This window comes from Cebidichthys violaceus, unplaced genomic scaffold, assembly GCF_023349555.1.
Source record: "Cebidichthys violaceus isolate CVI_PGR_0920_01 unplaced genomic scaffold, fCebVio1.0.p SCAF_4, whole genome shotgun sequence".
In the NCBI taxonomy this organism is placed as follows: Eukaryota; Metazoa; Chordata; class Actinopteri; order Perciformes; family Stichaeidae; genus Cebidichthys; species Cebidichthys violaceus.
This window is the reverse complement of record NW_027176594.1, coordinates 14,410,124-14,426,063: the sequence shown is the minus strand read 5'-3', so window position 1 is coordinate 14,426,063 and position 15,940 is coordinate 14,410,124. Positions and strand designations below refer to the sequence as shown.

Here is a 15,940-nt window from a genome sequence, read left to right as displayed (position 1 = left end):
AAGTTTGTTTAGCATCATCCTGCCATCATGTGCTGAAAATAAGGCATAACGCCATGGGGCGGTACAGTGAGGTTAGAGATTAATCATGTGTGTGGGAAAAAAACACAACGGCCCCAGTGTCCCCTCACATATTCCTCTGGAGCAACAGGAAACACACAGACCAGAAGATAAAAACCTGCACATAACCACACCATGCAAACACACACACACACACACACACACACACACACACACACACACACACACACACACACACACACACTTAAATATGCAGAGCTGGCCCTAAGGCATAAAGTGAATTAAGTGGCAAATTACTTTGTGTTTTTCTTTATTCTTTATTTGTCACAGCCCAATCGTCCATCTTTATCTGGTCTATGAAGTTGCTTTTTACACATGTAATATTGTTGGGGGTGTAGGTAGTGTGGGTCATACACACAGCCACATGATGATGCGTTTATTGGCTCCTATGGGATATTATAGTTGATTAAATCTGGTGGGAAAAAGTGAGACCACTATGCAATTGTGCTGATTAGAGCTGGGAAGCGCATCACAAACTGGACGGGTTTCTGTATAGAGGGGAAACTCCTGCCAAGTGAGAGAGCTGTCATCAAGAAGTGTGAGAAGGGGCTGTCACCCGTCATGATGCTGCATTCACGTCGGGGATAAACATGTACAGTCATCCCATTGAAAAACACAGCCAGCTCTTCCATTACTGGACTTTTTTTTTTCTCGCAATGACTGTTAAAAAAAACAAAAAGAAAAAAAGGTGAGGATGGCTTGGAGAGATCCGTGTGCTGTTGTGTTTTTTTTCTCCCGACTCATCAACCTTGGCCGGTCTCCAGCCAATGCGGGACAGAAAGGAGTGGCAGGAATCCGGAGCAGGGGAGGAGAGGCGCTGCACTGTGTCTTTAAGCTCCAGTGAACTCCATCGGAGAGGAAAGGAGGGAGAGGGGGAGTCGCAGCCGCACAGGATCGTTGTGTTTGTGCGCCCAGCGCCGTGGAGGGACCTGCTCTGTGGATGGATGGATAAGCGCAGGATGGTCGTTCCTGCACTTGAAACAATCGGAGTAGAGTAAAAGAAAAAAAGCTTCAACCATGAGATTCCCCTGGATGGCTTTCGCCTCGCATTTTGTTCTGCTGCCACTAACAGGTAAGAAAACAAGTGAAATGTTGCTTTTAGCGACTCGTGGCGTTTGTGTTCGCAATAATGAATTTTGTTAGTGTCACTATTTAAAGGCTTTCCCGACATTAATTACACTAAATTAGATGTGAACAGCTTTAAAAAACAAAAATAAAAAAGCAGCATGTATCATAGTGCTGTCTGAGGCTCACACATTTTCTCTCTCCACGTTGTTTCTGGAAACGTTCAACACACTCAAGTGGCGTTTAACTGTGCAGTTGGATCAACCTGTCAGCTCACGTCTCCAGATCACATAATTTGCATAACTATACTGTTGGGTTGACATGAGAGGGAGATGCCATTGGGCTGACTTTCCCGGTAGTCAACAGGTGTGTGTGTGCGCGCGTGTGTTTGTGCGTGCGTGTGTGTTTGTTTGTGTTAGAGGACGATTAATTATTCATGCCACCGAAATAAAACGGGGATTAAGTTGTGCGCTTTTGCGCGGCCAGCAGAAGGAACAAAGAAGAGCCTGGAAACACACATCTTTGCGCACAAAACACACCCAGCAGCACCTTGACATTTACGCAGCTCTGGCTGCTGTGATGATAGCCTTGTGTGTTAGTCATATAAAACAGCCCCAGGTTCTGTTTGAAACCTTTTTTTTGTACTTACTCAAACACCGTCTGCATCTCACAGTAGCGGCAGGCTATAAAACATGCACTTTGCAGCCTGCACAAACACAGATATTGATATTTTTTTTAGTTTTATTTTTTTTGCATCCACATGCTTCTCCTCCTTGACTTCTCGGCCCGGCTTCCATGCAGCCCCGAAGGCACAACAGTCACATGAAGATCCTGTTCTCGAAATGGCGCCTATCAGGAAATCTTAAAGAAAAACTAAAGTAGGAATTGGGGGGGGGGGAGACTGAGAAATGTTGGTTTAGTACACTCATCTTAAGGGAGTGGATTTAGGGACCTTAATGCATGATTACTCAGCGGGTAGACAGCTCATATATATTGATTGTTCAATTGAGCCGTGGTGGTTTGATAGCACTCTGTCCTAAGGGGCTCCGTGCCAATCATTACATCCCATTTAACCATCACGTATGTACATAACTGTGGTGGGGATTTTATAGACTGGACAACTAAAGGATTCATCTCCAAAATATCCTGGAAACAAATCGCTAATGACGGCAATCTTTAGCTGCTTTGTCCTGTTTAAGCTCTTTTCATGGATTCTTATCTCTTTCTCGCAACTCCTCCGAGAGCGTGTTATTCATCCACATCAGTGACACTGACTGACGACTTTGCGTCATCCGCATTACCTCCTCTGTGCTCTGTCTCAAAGTTTGGTGCCAGCCGGTCATCTCCCCCAGCGGGCCCCACGTTGTAGTTCCCACGAGAGGAAGGCTGGAGCTGCGTTGCCGCGACAATGCCACGGCGTCCGGCGCCCCGTCCGGGTTGAGGTGGCAGAGGGAGAGACCTCGCAGACTGGAGGGAGAGGTAGAGGTGGAGGAGGGCGGAGCGGCCTACGTCAAGGTGGCGTCGGCACAGGCCTATCACGCGGGTCGCTATGTCTGCATCAACAACAGCACGCTGGAACACAGCTCTATCTATGTATACGTCAAAGGTGGGTGTTTTGAGGTGGAGGGGGCAAGGGCACGTGATTCGCACGGGTGCGTGTGATGCGTCTATCAACGCGAATCTCCCTCTCGTCTCCTCAGACCCCCAGAACGTCTTCCAGCGCGCCATTGTGGACGTCCTCCTGGTGCGCGCAGGGGAGAACTGCACCATCCCCTGTCTCGTGACCGACCCCGAGGTCACCCTCCTGGCCCTGGAGACCTGCGATGGACGACCTTTGCCCCCTGGCGTGAGTTACCGCAGCCACCTCCAGCGAGGCGTCACCATCAGCAGCGTGAGGAAGGAGTACGAGGGCTGTTTCGTGTGCGTGGGACAGCTCGCTGGGGTCAAAGTGACGTCGAGCCAATACACTGTAGAAGTAGGACTCGGTAAGTGAGAGACATGCTGGGGTTTGCAACGCTCTTATTTCCTTCAGTATACCAGTGTTTAATGGTTCTTCATGTGGCATAGGTTTACTAGAGCTGTCATTTGGGTGATAATTAAGCTAAAAGAGTGTTTGAGGGCAGATCTATAAAGTCAGAGCTTGTAAACTTAGTTATGTCTCCTGCAGCCTCCCAGTAATAAGTCAGTGGAAGGTGAAGCCCAATGCTTGTGTCAGTTAGAGTAAACAGTGAAGTGCACACAAAAAGGTTGTCACCACCAGAACAACAAAGCTGTAGGGCTGGACAATGTGAGGACAACAACAGTTAATAGAATATCTTCTTCTGATACACGTCGTCATATGAGTTATGAAATGGAAAATCATATGTTAAGCTCATTTAAAATGAATGATTTTTGACATGACCTTTGTTGCATGTCATGACCTTTGTTGCATGTCATGCAAAGGTCCCAAGGCGGTTATTTGGCATGTGCTGTAACCACTCAGCTATAAAGGCGCTACTAAACTCTAAAACAGTAGTTTCTTTGTAGTGGACTTGTGGTTTATTATAGACAAATCATTTATTATACATAAGTAAACAAGACACCAAGTCTGCAGCCATGCATCCTGGCAGGGATCAGCGGCAGTCACAACAACTGTCCACATTGCAGATGTGTTTTGGTAGAAGAGGGACGGCTCCTATCTTTTCATATCAGCTATATTAATAGGAAATGTATCATAAAAGCATTTCTAAGTGTCAGTTGGAACCGATCATATTTCTATTTGTCCTTGCGTTGCGTCAGCATTTTCAGTCTGGTCTGCAGTGGGGAGAAGTCTAAAACAGAGGCAAGCTGGGAGGAGCCGGGGCGCAGTGTCCTTCTGACTGATGGAGAGAGGGAGTGAGAAAAGAGACGTGAGGGAGGGAGGAGCAGAGGGATTATAGTCCCACACCCAACAAAGCTTTGTAACGGTGCATGAAGGCTGTGTCTGGTGTAAACAGAATTACCGCAGTCTTCGTCAAACACAGCCACTGAAGTGACGCCAGAAAATAGTAGTCCGGTTTATATGCACACGAGTGTGCGCATGCAAATACTGTACTTGTGTATGCATTGTCATTAGTGTGTGTTTGTCCACTAACTGGAGTCACACACCCTCAAGGGTCTTTTACGATAGAATATGGATACAGTCGTTTCAGACTGCTCAATAACACACAACCACTAGTGAGTTTAAATGAGTCATTCAATCATATCTGTCATGATAATGTTGTTTTTGCATCTCTTGATCCAGTGCCAGAGGTGCCTCCAGGGATCACGCTGTCCCAGAAAGACACAGTCATCCTGAGGAGAGGAGAGCAGTTTGAGATTACCTGTAGCTCTGCCAACGTCAACCCGGAATTCAGTGTCAAATGGGATTTCCCTTCAACCGCGGTGAGATTGATGAAGGGATTGACCGGCTTCTCCTCGGCCTCTTTATGTCCGGGGTGACTGACTGTCAGGATGTGAAGCTTTTTGTGTTTCTATCTGACTCCCTGGCCATTCTTAAAGGACATTAACCCTTACCAATCCAAGACACAGAGAGATATTTACACTGAAGTTAGACTGTTATCAGGGCTGTAGCTACCATAGACAGGACACTGAGATCAAACCCTGAGTAATATTCGTGGGAATGTGGGTGTTTTAATGTGAGATTGATTCTGATATTTCTTCCACTAAATATTTTAATAATATTAATTGCTTTTAGGCAAATAATAGTATACCTGACAGTGCAGAGAATGCTTTGAATTAAATCAATAAATTATACGTTAGTGCATGTGCCCCACTGGCTAGCTCACGGCCGCTGCTCTGCACTGCTTTCACACGACGGTTACAGCTGATAAAACAGAGTGAAGGCGGAGTCAAAGAAGTGTAGCCCCCGCTCTGGTTCTCCCTCAGGTTAACACTATTAGCCCTCTCAGCGTTTTTGGCGTAGTTTCCACTATTAGCGCTGTTAGCACCGATAGCAGCCATGTTGTAAAAAATCGGAAATAGCCCCTTTAAAATACAACTGTGAGGAAAGTGTACGCTCACTTGAGAAAACTGACCTATCTGAAGCATGCCACCTTGAAAACAGTGGATCTGTGTGATGATGCACCTGCTGACCCTTAACCCCCCCCCATGCCCTGCAGCACCCTGATGAATCCCACACCTCACACATCCTGTCCGGTTCCCGCGGTTACCAACGTGCCACCTCACTCTTGATCACAGCGGTCAACCAATCGGACTCGGGCACTTACCGCTGCCACGCCCACAACAAGAGAGGCACCAGTGCCACAGCGCTGCAGCTGGATGTTCGAGGTGAGTGTTGAAGATGGTTTGTTTATTCCGTACATGCATGGGTGTAGATACAGACACAAACAATGCCACCAACTGGATTCTAAGCAACATTGTCTGGGCTCCTCTGAAACACCACCAACACCCTTCCTTCACAATATTCACAGGAATGTTCACTGGAAAACTTATGACTTATGATCTCAAATTTGCATAGTATGCAAATATGTAGACGCCTCAGGAGAACAGCTGTCATTATTTAAAGTGTGATATTATATACCAGTGAGAACATCAGAAATGGGTCTGGACACGAGTTAGGACAGACACACTTGTCAGACCAGGTGCAGCAGAAGACAATGATGTTCTGGAAATCTTCTAGGCCTGTCTGTGGATTTGTTCTGTTCAGACTAAACATCTGACATTAAGAGTGAACTCAAAGTGTTTCCTAAACAGCAAAGAACAAGCAAGCGGCTCACCAGATATAAGCAGTGATCTGCTGCTTATGGTTTGTAACATCACATCACATGATTTTGGCACATTTGTTGCACTTTTAAGGGTTTAGTTTGTTTACTTGTCTGCAACACATGGACTACTGTGTAAAGTGTGCATGTGGACTTTTCTTTCAAGTATGTGTGTTTCTGATGCCCCTCCAGATCAGGGGTTCATCACCATGTTAGGAAGCCCAGGTCCGGTCCAGGCTGAGGTTAAAGAGGGGGAGAGCCTGTGCCTCCGAGTGGAATTCAATGCCTACCCCGCCCCCGGGTCCCTGTCCTGGTCCCACAACGGCAAACGGCTCCTCAACACCACAGAGCACGTCATCACCATCCACCGCCGCAAATACAGGTACAGGTAGAGTTCGCAGTTCCACTGCAAGTGCCACACGCATGTGCACACACACAGAATTAGAAAAACTTGCATTTTGTTTCATCAGACTCATCAGCGAGCTCCGACTTGTGAGGGTCTTCGGCTCAGAGGGCGGGACCTATAAGTTCTCGGCCAGCCACGAGGACGCGTCTGTCAACCATTCATTCCAGGTGTACGTCATCAGTAAGTGGTTCTCACAGTTGGTACATTGCATTCCTTAGTATTTATACGTTTTCTATGCTAAATATGTGTCTCTTTTTTTTTTTTATCAATCCGCCCACCTTTTTCCCTACAAGGCAAGCCGGTTATCCTCGCCCAGGAAGGCCCTGTTGATGGACAGGTGCGGTGCATCGCCGCCGGTTACCCAGTCCCTAAAATAAGCTGGTACTTCTGTGAGCTGCCCCACACAAGGTACACCTAAAATATGTTTAGGTCGCTTTATTTACTTTATGAAATTGCTTACATCAGAATAAGACTGATGCTCAGCTGCTTTATTGTTTTGAGCTGGATGTGAAACTTTGACATCTTTAATGTTTTATCTTGCTGTTCGGTCTTTATTTTCACTAGATTATGTAGAAAGGGATGATGTAATAACAGACTTTACAAATTAACTGCATCACATCATGAAGTATCACATTCATTTTTCAATAGCTTACATTTTCATGTTGTTTATCCTTCTTATTTCATAGTCAGTTCAGTTTCATGTGGATTTGGTAATACAAACAATACGATATAGAAATAAGAAATGTTTTTTTATACATCGAAATTACCTTTACATATATAAGTAAAATAAAAAACATTGGGTTTTTCTGCTGCTCATATTAAAAGCTGTAACCGAGCAGCAGTGTGACTTCGGAGCATTTTACTCACAATAATCTCCAACACCTTCTGTTCTTTTGTCTGGCAGTTCCTCTGAGAACAGTAGAGGCTCATGGGAAAAAGTTGCTCTATGTGATCTCAAAGTCTCATTAGTATTCAAACAGCTAAGCCAGCCGAATTTTGACTGTTGGTCAACACAATATAAGCAGTTTAAGACATTACAAACTTGTATGGGCTTAACAATTAATTGGTTTATTGCTAACATGAGTAGCACAGAAGCTGAGAGTGGCTGTGGTTGCAATCATTTCATCCTTGCGCTAAAACCATGAGAGGAAAATGTAACCTGAAACAACTTCATAACCCTCAACAGGTGCTCCCACCTGCCCAATGCCACCCAATGGGAGAGTCCAGACGTCGCCATGGTGACAGAGTCCACCTTCGGTCGGAGCGAGGTGGTGAGCCGACTGAACGTGAGCAAGGAGCACGCTCACTATCACACCCTGGAGTGCGTGGCGAGCACGGAGGGGGAGGAGGCCTATACGCTGTTCTCCATCAGTGGTACGACACACACACACACACACACAAACACATTGGGTGTTGTGTGGTTAGCGGGTGCAGATTGAATGAGATTAGTGAATGCTGACTCTGCAGGCTGGGATTATATTGTGCGGACTCGCTTATCCTCGGCACGCAAACGAAACACCACTGCTGCAGCTGTCTGTCTTGACACCTGGGAGGAGGATGTGACCGTGTGAGCACTTGACTGCGTTGTGTTTGTTTATGTGTGTGTGTACTTCAGCACTCCGTGTGATTTCTGATTACTCCTGGCGTGTGTGTGTTTTCCTCTCAGAGCGCATCGTCCCCCACAAACTCTTCACTCCTCTTCTAACCGGCATGGTGGCCACTGGCATCTTGCTGAGCCTCATTCTAGTGGTGCTGCTCTATAAATACATGCAGGTAAGGCAGGAAGTAAATCATACATCAGCGCAATGAAGAAATAGCATTTAATACGAGATGGAGTGGGGTCATGAATCTTTCATAAATCACATAAAGCAATCTATCTTCAATCCTTGTTTCAAAATTCTCTGACGTCGATGTGTGAACTCAAGTTCATCCACCAGCGTTAAGAAAAATAAATGGCTGCAGTAGTTTCTGGCAAAAGGCCCACTCTCATTAACCAATGACTCAAGCCTCCATCTTGATTATTGTATGTTTAAGTTAGAGGCATCTTTCTGAGATCAGACTAGTTTATTTTGCTGCATTTGGTAGAAGAAGTATTTCCTTTTAATCGATATGAATGTGTCCTAATGAATTTGAAATGAACCAATCAGCCATTCAAAAGTGCAGACACGCTGTGGTTAAAGGATACACACAGCGTGCTGCTCTTACTGCATACAGATGAGTCAGACTCCCTTGAGAACTAGTGAATTCACGGTGGGATCATCAGTCTTGAGACGGGCGGCGGACCGCTAAAGAGCACATGAAGTTGATTATAATCACTTTCTCTGTATATAAATACTGTATGAATCTCTCCAAACTTGAACAGAAACCAAAGTTCCAAATCCAGTGGAAGGTCATCGAAAGTATCCACGGCAACAACTACATATATATCGACCCCACCCAGCTGCCGTATGACTCCAAGTGGGAGTTTCCTCGACAGAAGCTACGCTTCGGTATGACAGCGCCCGTGCTTATGTAGCTGGCACTTCTGCGGGCAAGCGTTTCTCTCACGGTTACTTAACTTCACTGAGCAGAACGATACAGTAAAAGATAAGTATTTTATTTAACTTTTCTGTGGATTTTTTTTGGTGTGTGTGTGTTCCCACAGGTAAAACTCTGGGCTCTGGGGCTTTTGGAAAGGTAGTGAGGGCCACAGCGTATGGACTCTGCTCCGCAGATACTGTTACAACCGTCGCCGTTAAGATGCTCAAACGTAAGTGTGTGTGTGTGTGTGTGTGTGTGTGTGTGTGTGTGTGTGTGTGTGTGTGTGTGTGTGTGTTGGTCTGATTTTAGCTTTCTCTCTGTGACTGTGTCCGAAAACCACTCCATTGCTCTCTCATTCCTTATTCCATATTAAACGGCAGAGCTTGGTTTTTAACGATAATACATGAAATGAAAGAATGTAAGCCCCTCATCTTAATCTAAAAACTTGTAAAAACTTGATGAAGTACGCATGTACTTTCCATAGAGTCTCACAGTATTTAAGCTTTCCAAGCAGTTGTGGTTAACCTTTCTACCCCGGATTCTACCAATATACAATCTGCCCTACCATCCGGGGGACTGTATGCAGCTCATGACGATGCCTACATTCCGGAAAGTCCCCAAAGTCCTCTGCGTTTTCCAGGAAAAACAATTTAGCTGTTTTTATTTACAGATAATTCTCCTAAATAGACGCTGGACGTGATCATCAAGCAAAGATAATGCAGTAAAAGACAGGGCTCTTTGTAGTCACTAAGGAGTTTAAAGGTTCTTCTTTGAAATAACTCATAACACTATTTATGAAAAAGTATCAGGTCTCTATCATGGAAATTGTGTTTACTTTATTAGGTTTGTGCATTATAATGCTTTTCTGTGGCATATTTTGGTGTACTAGCACTATTATGAAAAGGAACTAATTTGATAATAAATAATTATCTACTACATGTAAATTAAATAAATGTAGGAAATAACATTTATATTAAGTTGACACTCAAATAAAATGGTGGACAGAAAACATATATAGTAAATCTGGAGTACTTTCGGACACAGCCTGCGTGTTGTGGCATCACAAGATTCATAAATGTCCCGATGATGTCATCCCAGCCAACGCTCACGCCACGGAGAAGGAGGCGCTGATGTCAGAGCTGAAGGTGCTCAGTTACCTCGGAAACCACGTGAACATCGTGAACCTGCTGGGGGCCTGCACTGTCGGAGGTGAGCGGAGCAGCTTCACCACTTAGTTCACTCTTGGGAAGTTCATACGCGAGAGATTTTGGGCTAAATTTGGTCTGGATTGTGATTGCGGACACTACAACTTTCTAGCATTTTGCTTGTTTATCATATATTTATTTATTTATTGATTGTGTTTTATGGTAATGTGTTGTACGTGCTGACTTGTCGCCATGCCCAGCCAATATTGACCTCTTATTAAAAATCAGATATTGGACAGCCCGGCTCCGATGTGAAAATGTGATGCAGTTTGACTCGTCACAGATTTACTGTGCAATCGATCAATATGTTCTACCTGTCTAGACCATCAACATTGATTATAATGCAGCATTTAAATTGGATTCGCACACAAGTATGCATGAGTAAGCTGTTGGGAAAGAAACACGGAACACTTGGGCATGAAAAACCCTGATGTGTTCAATAAGTTTCAACACAAAACCATTGAAATCGAACAGATGTCGTGCATTGGAACAGTCGAATGTATCAACCCTGACACCATCTTCTTTTTTTCACTCATCATTAGAGCTTTGTGTTTGTGTGTCTCTTTTCATTGTTCTGTGGTGTCATGTGGTCTCAAAATCAGCGAGTGAGGTTTTCTTTTTATCTCTTTTCACCCTGCCAGGCCCAATTTTGGTGATCACAGAGTACTGTTGCTATGGCGACCTCCTCAACTTCCTGCGCAGAAAGCGAGAGGCCTTTCTAAACTCCCAAGTTGGTGATGGTTACTATCGCAACGTGTCGAACCAAACAGAGCCTACAGCAAGGTGTGCATGTGTGTGTATTAGAATTGTGGTTGCAATTGCAAAAATAATTACCATTTAATGCTTATGTGTGTGTGTGTGTGTGTGTGTGTGTGTGTGTGTGTGTGTGCAGCGGAGAGGTGACTGGTACAGGATATATACCCATGCGTCCCTCTGAGAAAGAAAGGTCTTCCCAGTCAGGTAGAAAGTCTCTCACTCTACATTTCTCATCGTGCTTTTCAACAACACACTGAGTGCCTCGCCGACCGCAGAAGTCTGACAGTGTCATCTTTATTTAGTCGATGTAGAGGACCTGTCTCTGGACGCCGAAGATCTCCTCAGCTTTTCCTACCAGGTGGCCAAGGGAATGGAGTACATTACTTCCAAGAACGTAAGGCTTTTACCGACCGTGCGCTTCTTTTAATGGAGTCGTTACGGGAGAGATTTTAAAAGTGCTGCTGCTGGTTTATAACTCGCGCTGTGGCTTGTGGCCAACATGTCAGCTTATAGTGCCCATACATTCAGAGCTAAACATGGTGAAGATGCATTTACATGTTAGATCATGCACTGCGCACACAGAGAACCAGCTCCTTCATGATCTGAAATACTACAGTTTGAATTAAAACCATCCTGATTCACTGTGATTCCCCCCCGAAACAGTGCTAAAACTATTGGATATTTTTTCAGTTTCATTGATTTAATTGTTTTTATTTGCCAAATATATACAGTACTTTTACTGCATTCATATGTCCTGTAAAGCACTGCCAATATGCCTTTTGTGTTTGTGTGGTTTGTAACAAGTCAAACTCGCCCCACCTCATTGGTACATGTGTGCTGCATGTCACTCACTCACTGCAGAAACCTGTTACAATGTCAATACTCACTGCTGTGTGTGTGTGTGTGTGTGTGTGTGTTCAGTGTGTCCACAGGGATCTTGCAGCCAGAAACGTTCTGCTGACTCATGGCAGGGTGGCGAAGATCTGTGACTTTGGGTTGGCTCGAGACATCACCACTGACGCCAGCTATGTGCTCCGGGGCAACGTGAGTCTGTCCGTCCCTTTTTCTCACTGACCCTTCGTCCTTCCTTCCTCCATTTCCAGTTGCTTGTTTTGTCCAGTCAACACTTATACAAGACAAAATAAGACAGTGCTCAGAATCTAGTAATGTTTGTCATTTTTGCTTGAAAGATTCCAATGAGCTATTAACAACAAAGAAAGTAGCTGCTGTTTATTGTTCTCTCAGCCCACCAATCAATTAAAGCTAGAGATTGGTAATCCCAGTTTAACGTCTTTGTGTGTGTTGAAATTATTTTCTGAATGCAATCAATAAATCAAATGCTCTGACAAAAAAGTAGAGATGAAAAAGAAATCTGGTATCTGTGGTTGCCGTAGGACTTTAATAAGCCCGTCCAATCTGCCCATTGCACTCATTGCGCTTCAGCTGTACCAGTGCTAACAGTGGTCATGTTCGTTGTTTACTTTCATAATGATCATTTTATCAGCAGTAGCTGAGGGAGGCTAGATTTAGCGACTTTTGGAGCTGCTAACTACTTTCACTCAAAAAGAGTTAGGAACACTGGGCTGGGTTTTTCGGTCAGATTATTATTCAAATGTAGCGTACTTTTGCTAGTTTCTCAAGATTTCCAACCCCAGCTTTAATCGTTAAAGGATTAGCACCTTTTTCGAGAAAAGATATCTTATGTTTTTTAAAGAATGAAAACAAGGGAACATGTTCCACACTGCTCCTGTGATCACGGGTCTCCCTCCTGCAGGCTCGCCTGCCCGTCAAGTGGATGTCTCCCGAAAGCATTTTCGACTATGTCTACACCTTCGAGAGTGACGTGTGGTCCTACGGCATCCTGCTCTGGGAAATCTTCTCTCTGGGTAACATTTCCAGTTAGAGCCGTGCTGTTGCATCTGTTTCATAATGTCTGAGCCGTTATTATCGTCCCTTCGAGCTGACTGAACTGAATTGAGGCTCTGATGATGCTCCCAAGCAGCAAACATCACTTAGCGGGGCGAATCCTGCAAAATCATATTGATTGTGATACAAAATGTAACTCCAGAAGCCAGGCATCATAAAATGTATCCATATTGCTTTTCGCCCAAAAATGAGACATGAATTACACAAAGGTATTTAAAGCGTGCGCATATGTCTGTGTTGCAGGTAACAGCCCGTATCCTGGGATGCAGGTGGGCTCAGTATTTTATAGGATGATTCAAGACGGCCACAGGATGAGCAGGCCCGAGTTTGCTCCCATCGAGATGTAAGTGTGTATCTCAGGCGACAGCCTCCAATGAAAACGGTGCGTTATTTTTAATGGCCAGCAGGGGGCGTCTCCTCTGGTTGCAAAAAGAAGTCTGATTGTATAGAAGTCTATGACAAACTGACCCCACTTCTCACTTGATTTATTACCTCAGTAAACATTTGCCCGTGCTGAATCTAATCTCAGTCTCACCTCTGTAGGTATGACATGATGTTGTCTTGTTGGAACCACGATCCTCTGAAGAGGCCTTCATTCAGGAAACTGGTGGAGAGGACTGAGCTACTGCTGTCAGAAAATACCAGGAGTGTGAGTAGATTCCAAAATGATTATGTGGCATTTTTGTCTTTATTAGAGAAAACCAGTCTAGATGCAGACTGGAAACATAAGGAGCAAGAGATGAGTAACATGTGTATCAAAGAATCAAACGACACACTGTGCATATGACATTGGGATATGGCTCGTTCCATTTCCCAGTACTCTATCAGATTATTTCTTTTGTGTGGAAAAAGTTGTATCATTAAAACGTAATAACTCACAAATGTGTGTTGTTCCTCAGGTGTACCTGACGCTGAGCAAAGGTCCGGGTCATTCAGAGCAGCAGAGGGCACCATCACGGAGGCTGAGTTCAGTCTGCAGCACGACAGCCCCCACCCAGCCTTTACTGCAAAACACTGCTGACGTCTTCCTGGACTATGTTTGACACACACACACACACACACACACACAAACACACACACACACACACACACCCTCCCTGATCATTCTCCACTTCGACCGCACAAACAACAAGAGCCAAACACACTCTGTAAACTACTAACAACACTCAAACTAACTCTCCAACGCTGGCCTTCCTGCATCTCACACACACACACACACACACACACACACACACACAGATACTGTATATACGACCCTGCTCTGGGCACTCAGTACTGGCCTCTATGTAATCTCCCCATTGGCTTATTGATCTCTGTGGTAGGTATTTCAGGTGCATGTCTATATAAAGCAGACTCCAGCACTAACCGCCCATTAGATACAACATCTCCTAACAGCAGCAGGAGGAGTTTTGGCTTACATTCAGCCTAAGATTGCATCTTAAGACGCTTTGGGGAAAACAGAGACCTTTGACTGAGGAATAGATAAGCACAGTTAGCGCTGTGATGAGTGAACTGTTTTGTTTTGTTTTGTTTTGTTTTGTTTTGTTTTGTGTCGGGGTTGTCTCCCTTTTTATAGGAATGTTTGGCATTTTTGGGAAATTTAAAATATCACTGTCGTGCAGAGAGTTAGATGAGAAGATTGATACTACCTTAAGATATCTGTGCGTCAAGTACGGAGGTGAAGCCAATGGCTGTTTAGCTTAGCTTAGCATAAGGACTGGAAACGGGGGGAAACAGCTAGCATGGCTCTGTCCTATAGTATTTATACACATTTAATTTCAAATTTTGATTTTGCTTCAATTGTACTTTATTCATGTTTTACTGTTTTACCATTATCAATTTATTCAGTGTTGTATTTTATTTAGTTTGAAAGTTGCTGTATGAATAAAGCTTGATTGATTGAACAGTGATAATATCCGTCTGCCAATAGCTCTTAACTACTCAAATTAATACATTCCGTACAAAAAAAAAAGACAATTTGTGGTTTTAGTGAGGAGTTATAGGTGGGACTATTTCTTGGCAGTGATTCTCAGGTTTGTGGGATGGTTGCCTGGCAACCTTATTTAAACTGAACATTTTCAGTTACTACTTGTACATGTACAAGAAGTAGACTTAAACTAGCCAGGCTAGTTGTTTTCCACTGATTCTAGTCTTAATGCTTGCCTAAGCTAACTGGCCGCTGGCTCCAGCTTCATGTTAAATGGACAGTCATTCTTCTCATGTCTCTCTGTGAGAAAGCAAATAAGTGTTTTATTCCAAAACGTCAAAATATTTAAAATAAATTCAAGAGTCCCTAACAAATACTTAGTTGTTGGCAGCAAGCTAACCTCAAAACTGGCTTTAACAGGGCTTGACAAAAGATACTTTCTGATCAGAGACCTGAAGTTTCTTTTACGTTATAACAAATGAGCCATAGCAAGGTGGCATGTAAGCGATAACTCCTAATAACACATAACGCCGTAAGTTACAGAAACACTGATTCCCACCTGTGTGTTGTAGCTTTAAATACTGTCACTTATAACAGACTAAGTGGTCTATTGCTGTACGTAATTTAGGGTTAGCTGTAGTTTAGTCTGTGGCCAGGCGTTTAGAACTGATTGTGTGCTCTTTTTACTTCATTTATGTCAAACATGTATGCAATGTAAATACAATAGAGATGTGCCTTTAGATTTTCTTTTCTTTTTTTTTTAAATACTGAATGCATTTGATTGTGACATAGTTGTTGTTGTTGTTGTTGTTGAGAGCCAGAAGAGAGTTTCTGTGTGCTGGTTTTGAGAATCATGCAGTTTTGATACAGTTGGTTGACTTGTAATAATAAAGAAAGTACCTGTGAGGGTAGAACCCACTGGAAAGTGTCCATTCAATTTGTCTGTCATTTTCCCAATTCTGTGAAACGGGTAAGCAGCTTTGAGGATGTACTAGGCTGCTTTCAGCTAACATCAGCATGCTAACCTTTTCACAGTGACAACGCTAACATGTTGATGTTTTGACAGTTTATCATGTTGATCATTAGTGTAGCATGTTAGCATGCTAACATTTGTTAGTTAGCACTAAACATGCTACAAGAACAGCTGGGGCTGATGGGAATGTAATTAGTTTTGCAGATATTTGGATGGTACAATTTGCCATTTTGAATTGATCATGTCACTAGATGATCAGTCAGGGGAACACCAAAGTTATTACAATTAGGAGGACCAAGATTATTACAATTAGCAGGACACGAGTGTCTGCACAAAACTTAA

General features: G+C 43.9%; 1 protein-coding gene across 1 annotated transcript; it reads left to right on the top strand.

Moving 5' to 3' along the window:
* Window positions 1-381: 381 nt before the first annotated feature.
* Window positions 382-15,544, top strand: kitb (KIT proto-oncogene, receptor tyrosine kinase b). Its single transcript, XM_068727651.1, has 21 exons — window positions 382-1,150; window positions 2,468-2,749; window positions 2,844-3,128; window positions 4,406-4,545; window positions 5,283-5,451; window positions 6,078-6,267; window positions 6,356-6,471; window positions 6,585-6,699; window positions 7,478-7,665; window positions 7,958-8,064; window positions 8,654-8,780; window positions 8,936-9,040; window positions 9,910-10,020; window positions 10,658-10,799; window positions 10,909-10,976; window positions 11,075-11,166; window positions 11,694-11,816; window positions 12,547-12,658; window positions 12,942-13,041; window positions 13,242-13,347; window positions 13,598-15,544. Exons 1-21 carry the CDS (start codon window positions 1,096-1,098, stop codon window positions 13,739-13,741), a joined length of 2,877 nt encoding a protein of 958 aa, XP_068583752.1. The 5' UTR covers window positions 382-1,095; the 3' UTR covers window positions 13,742-15,544.
* Window positions 15,545-15,940: the final 396 nt, after the last annotated feature.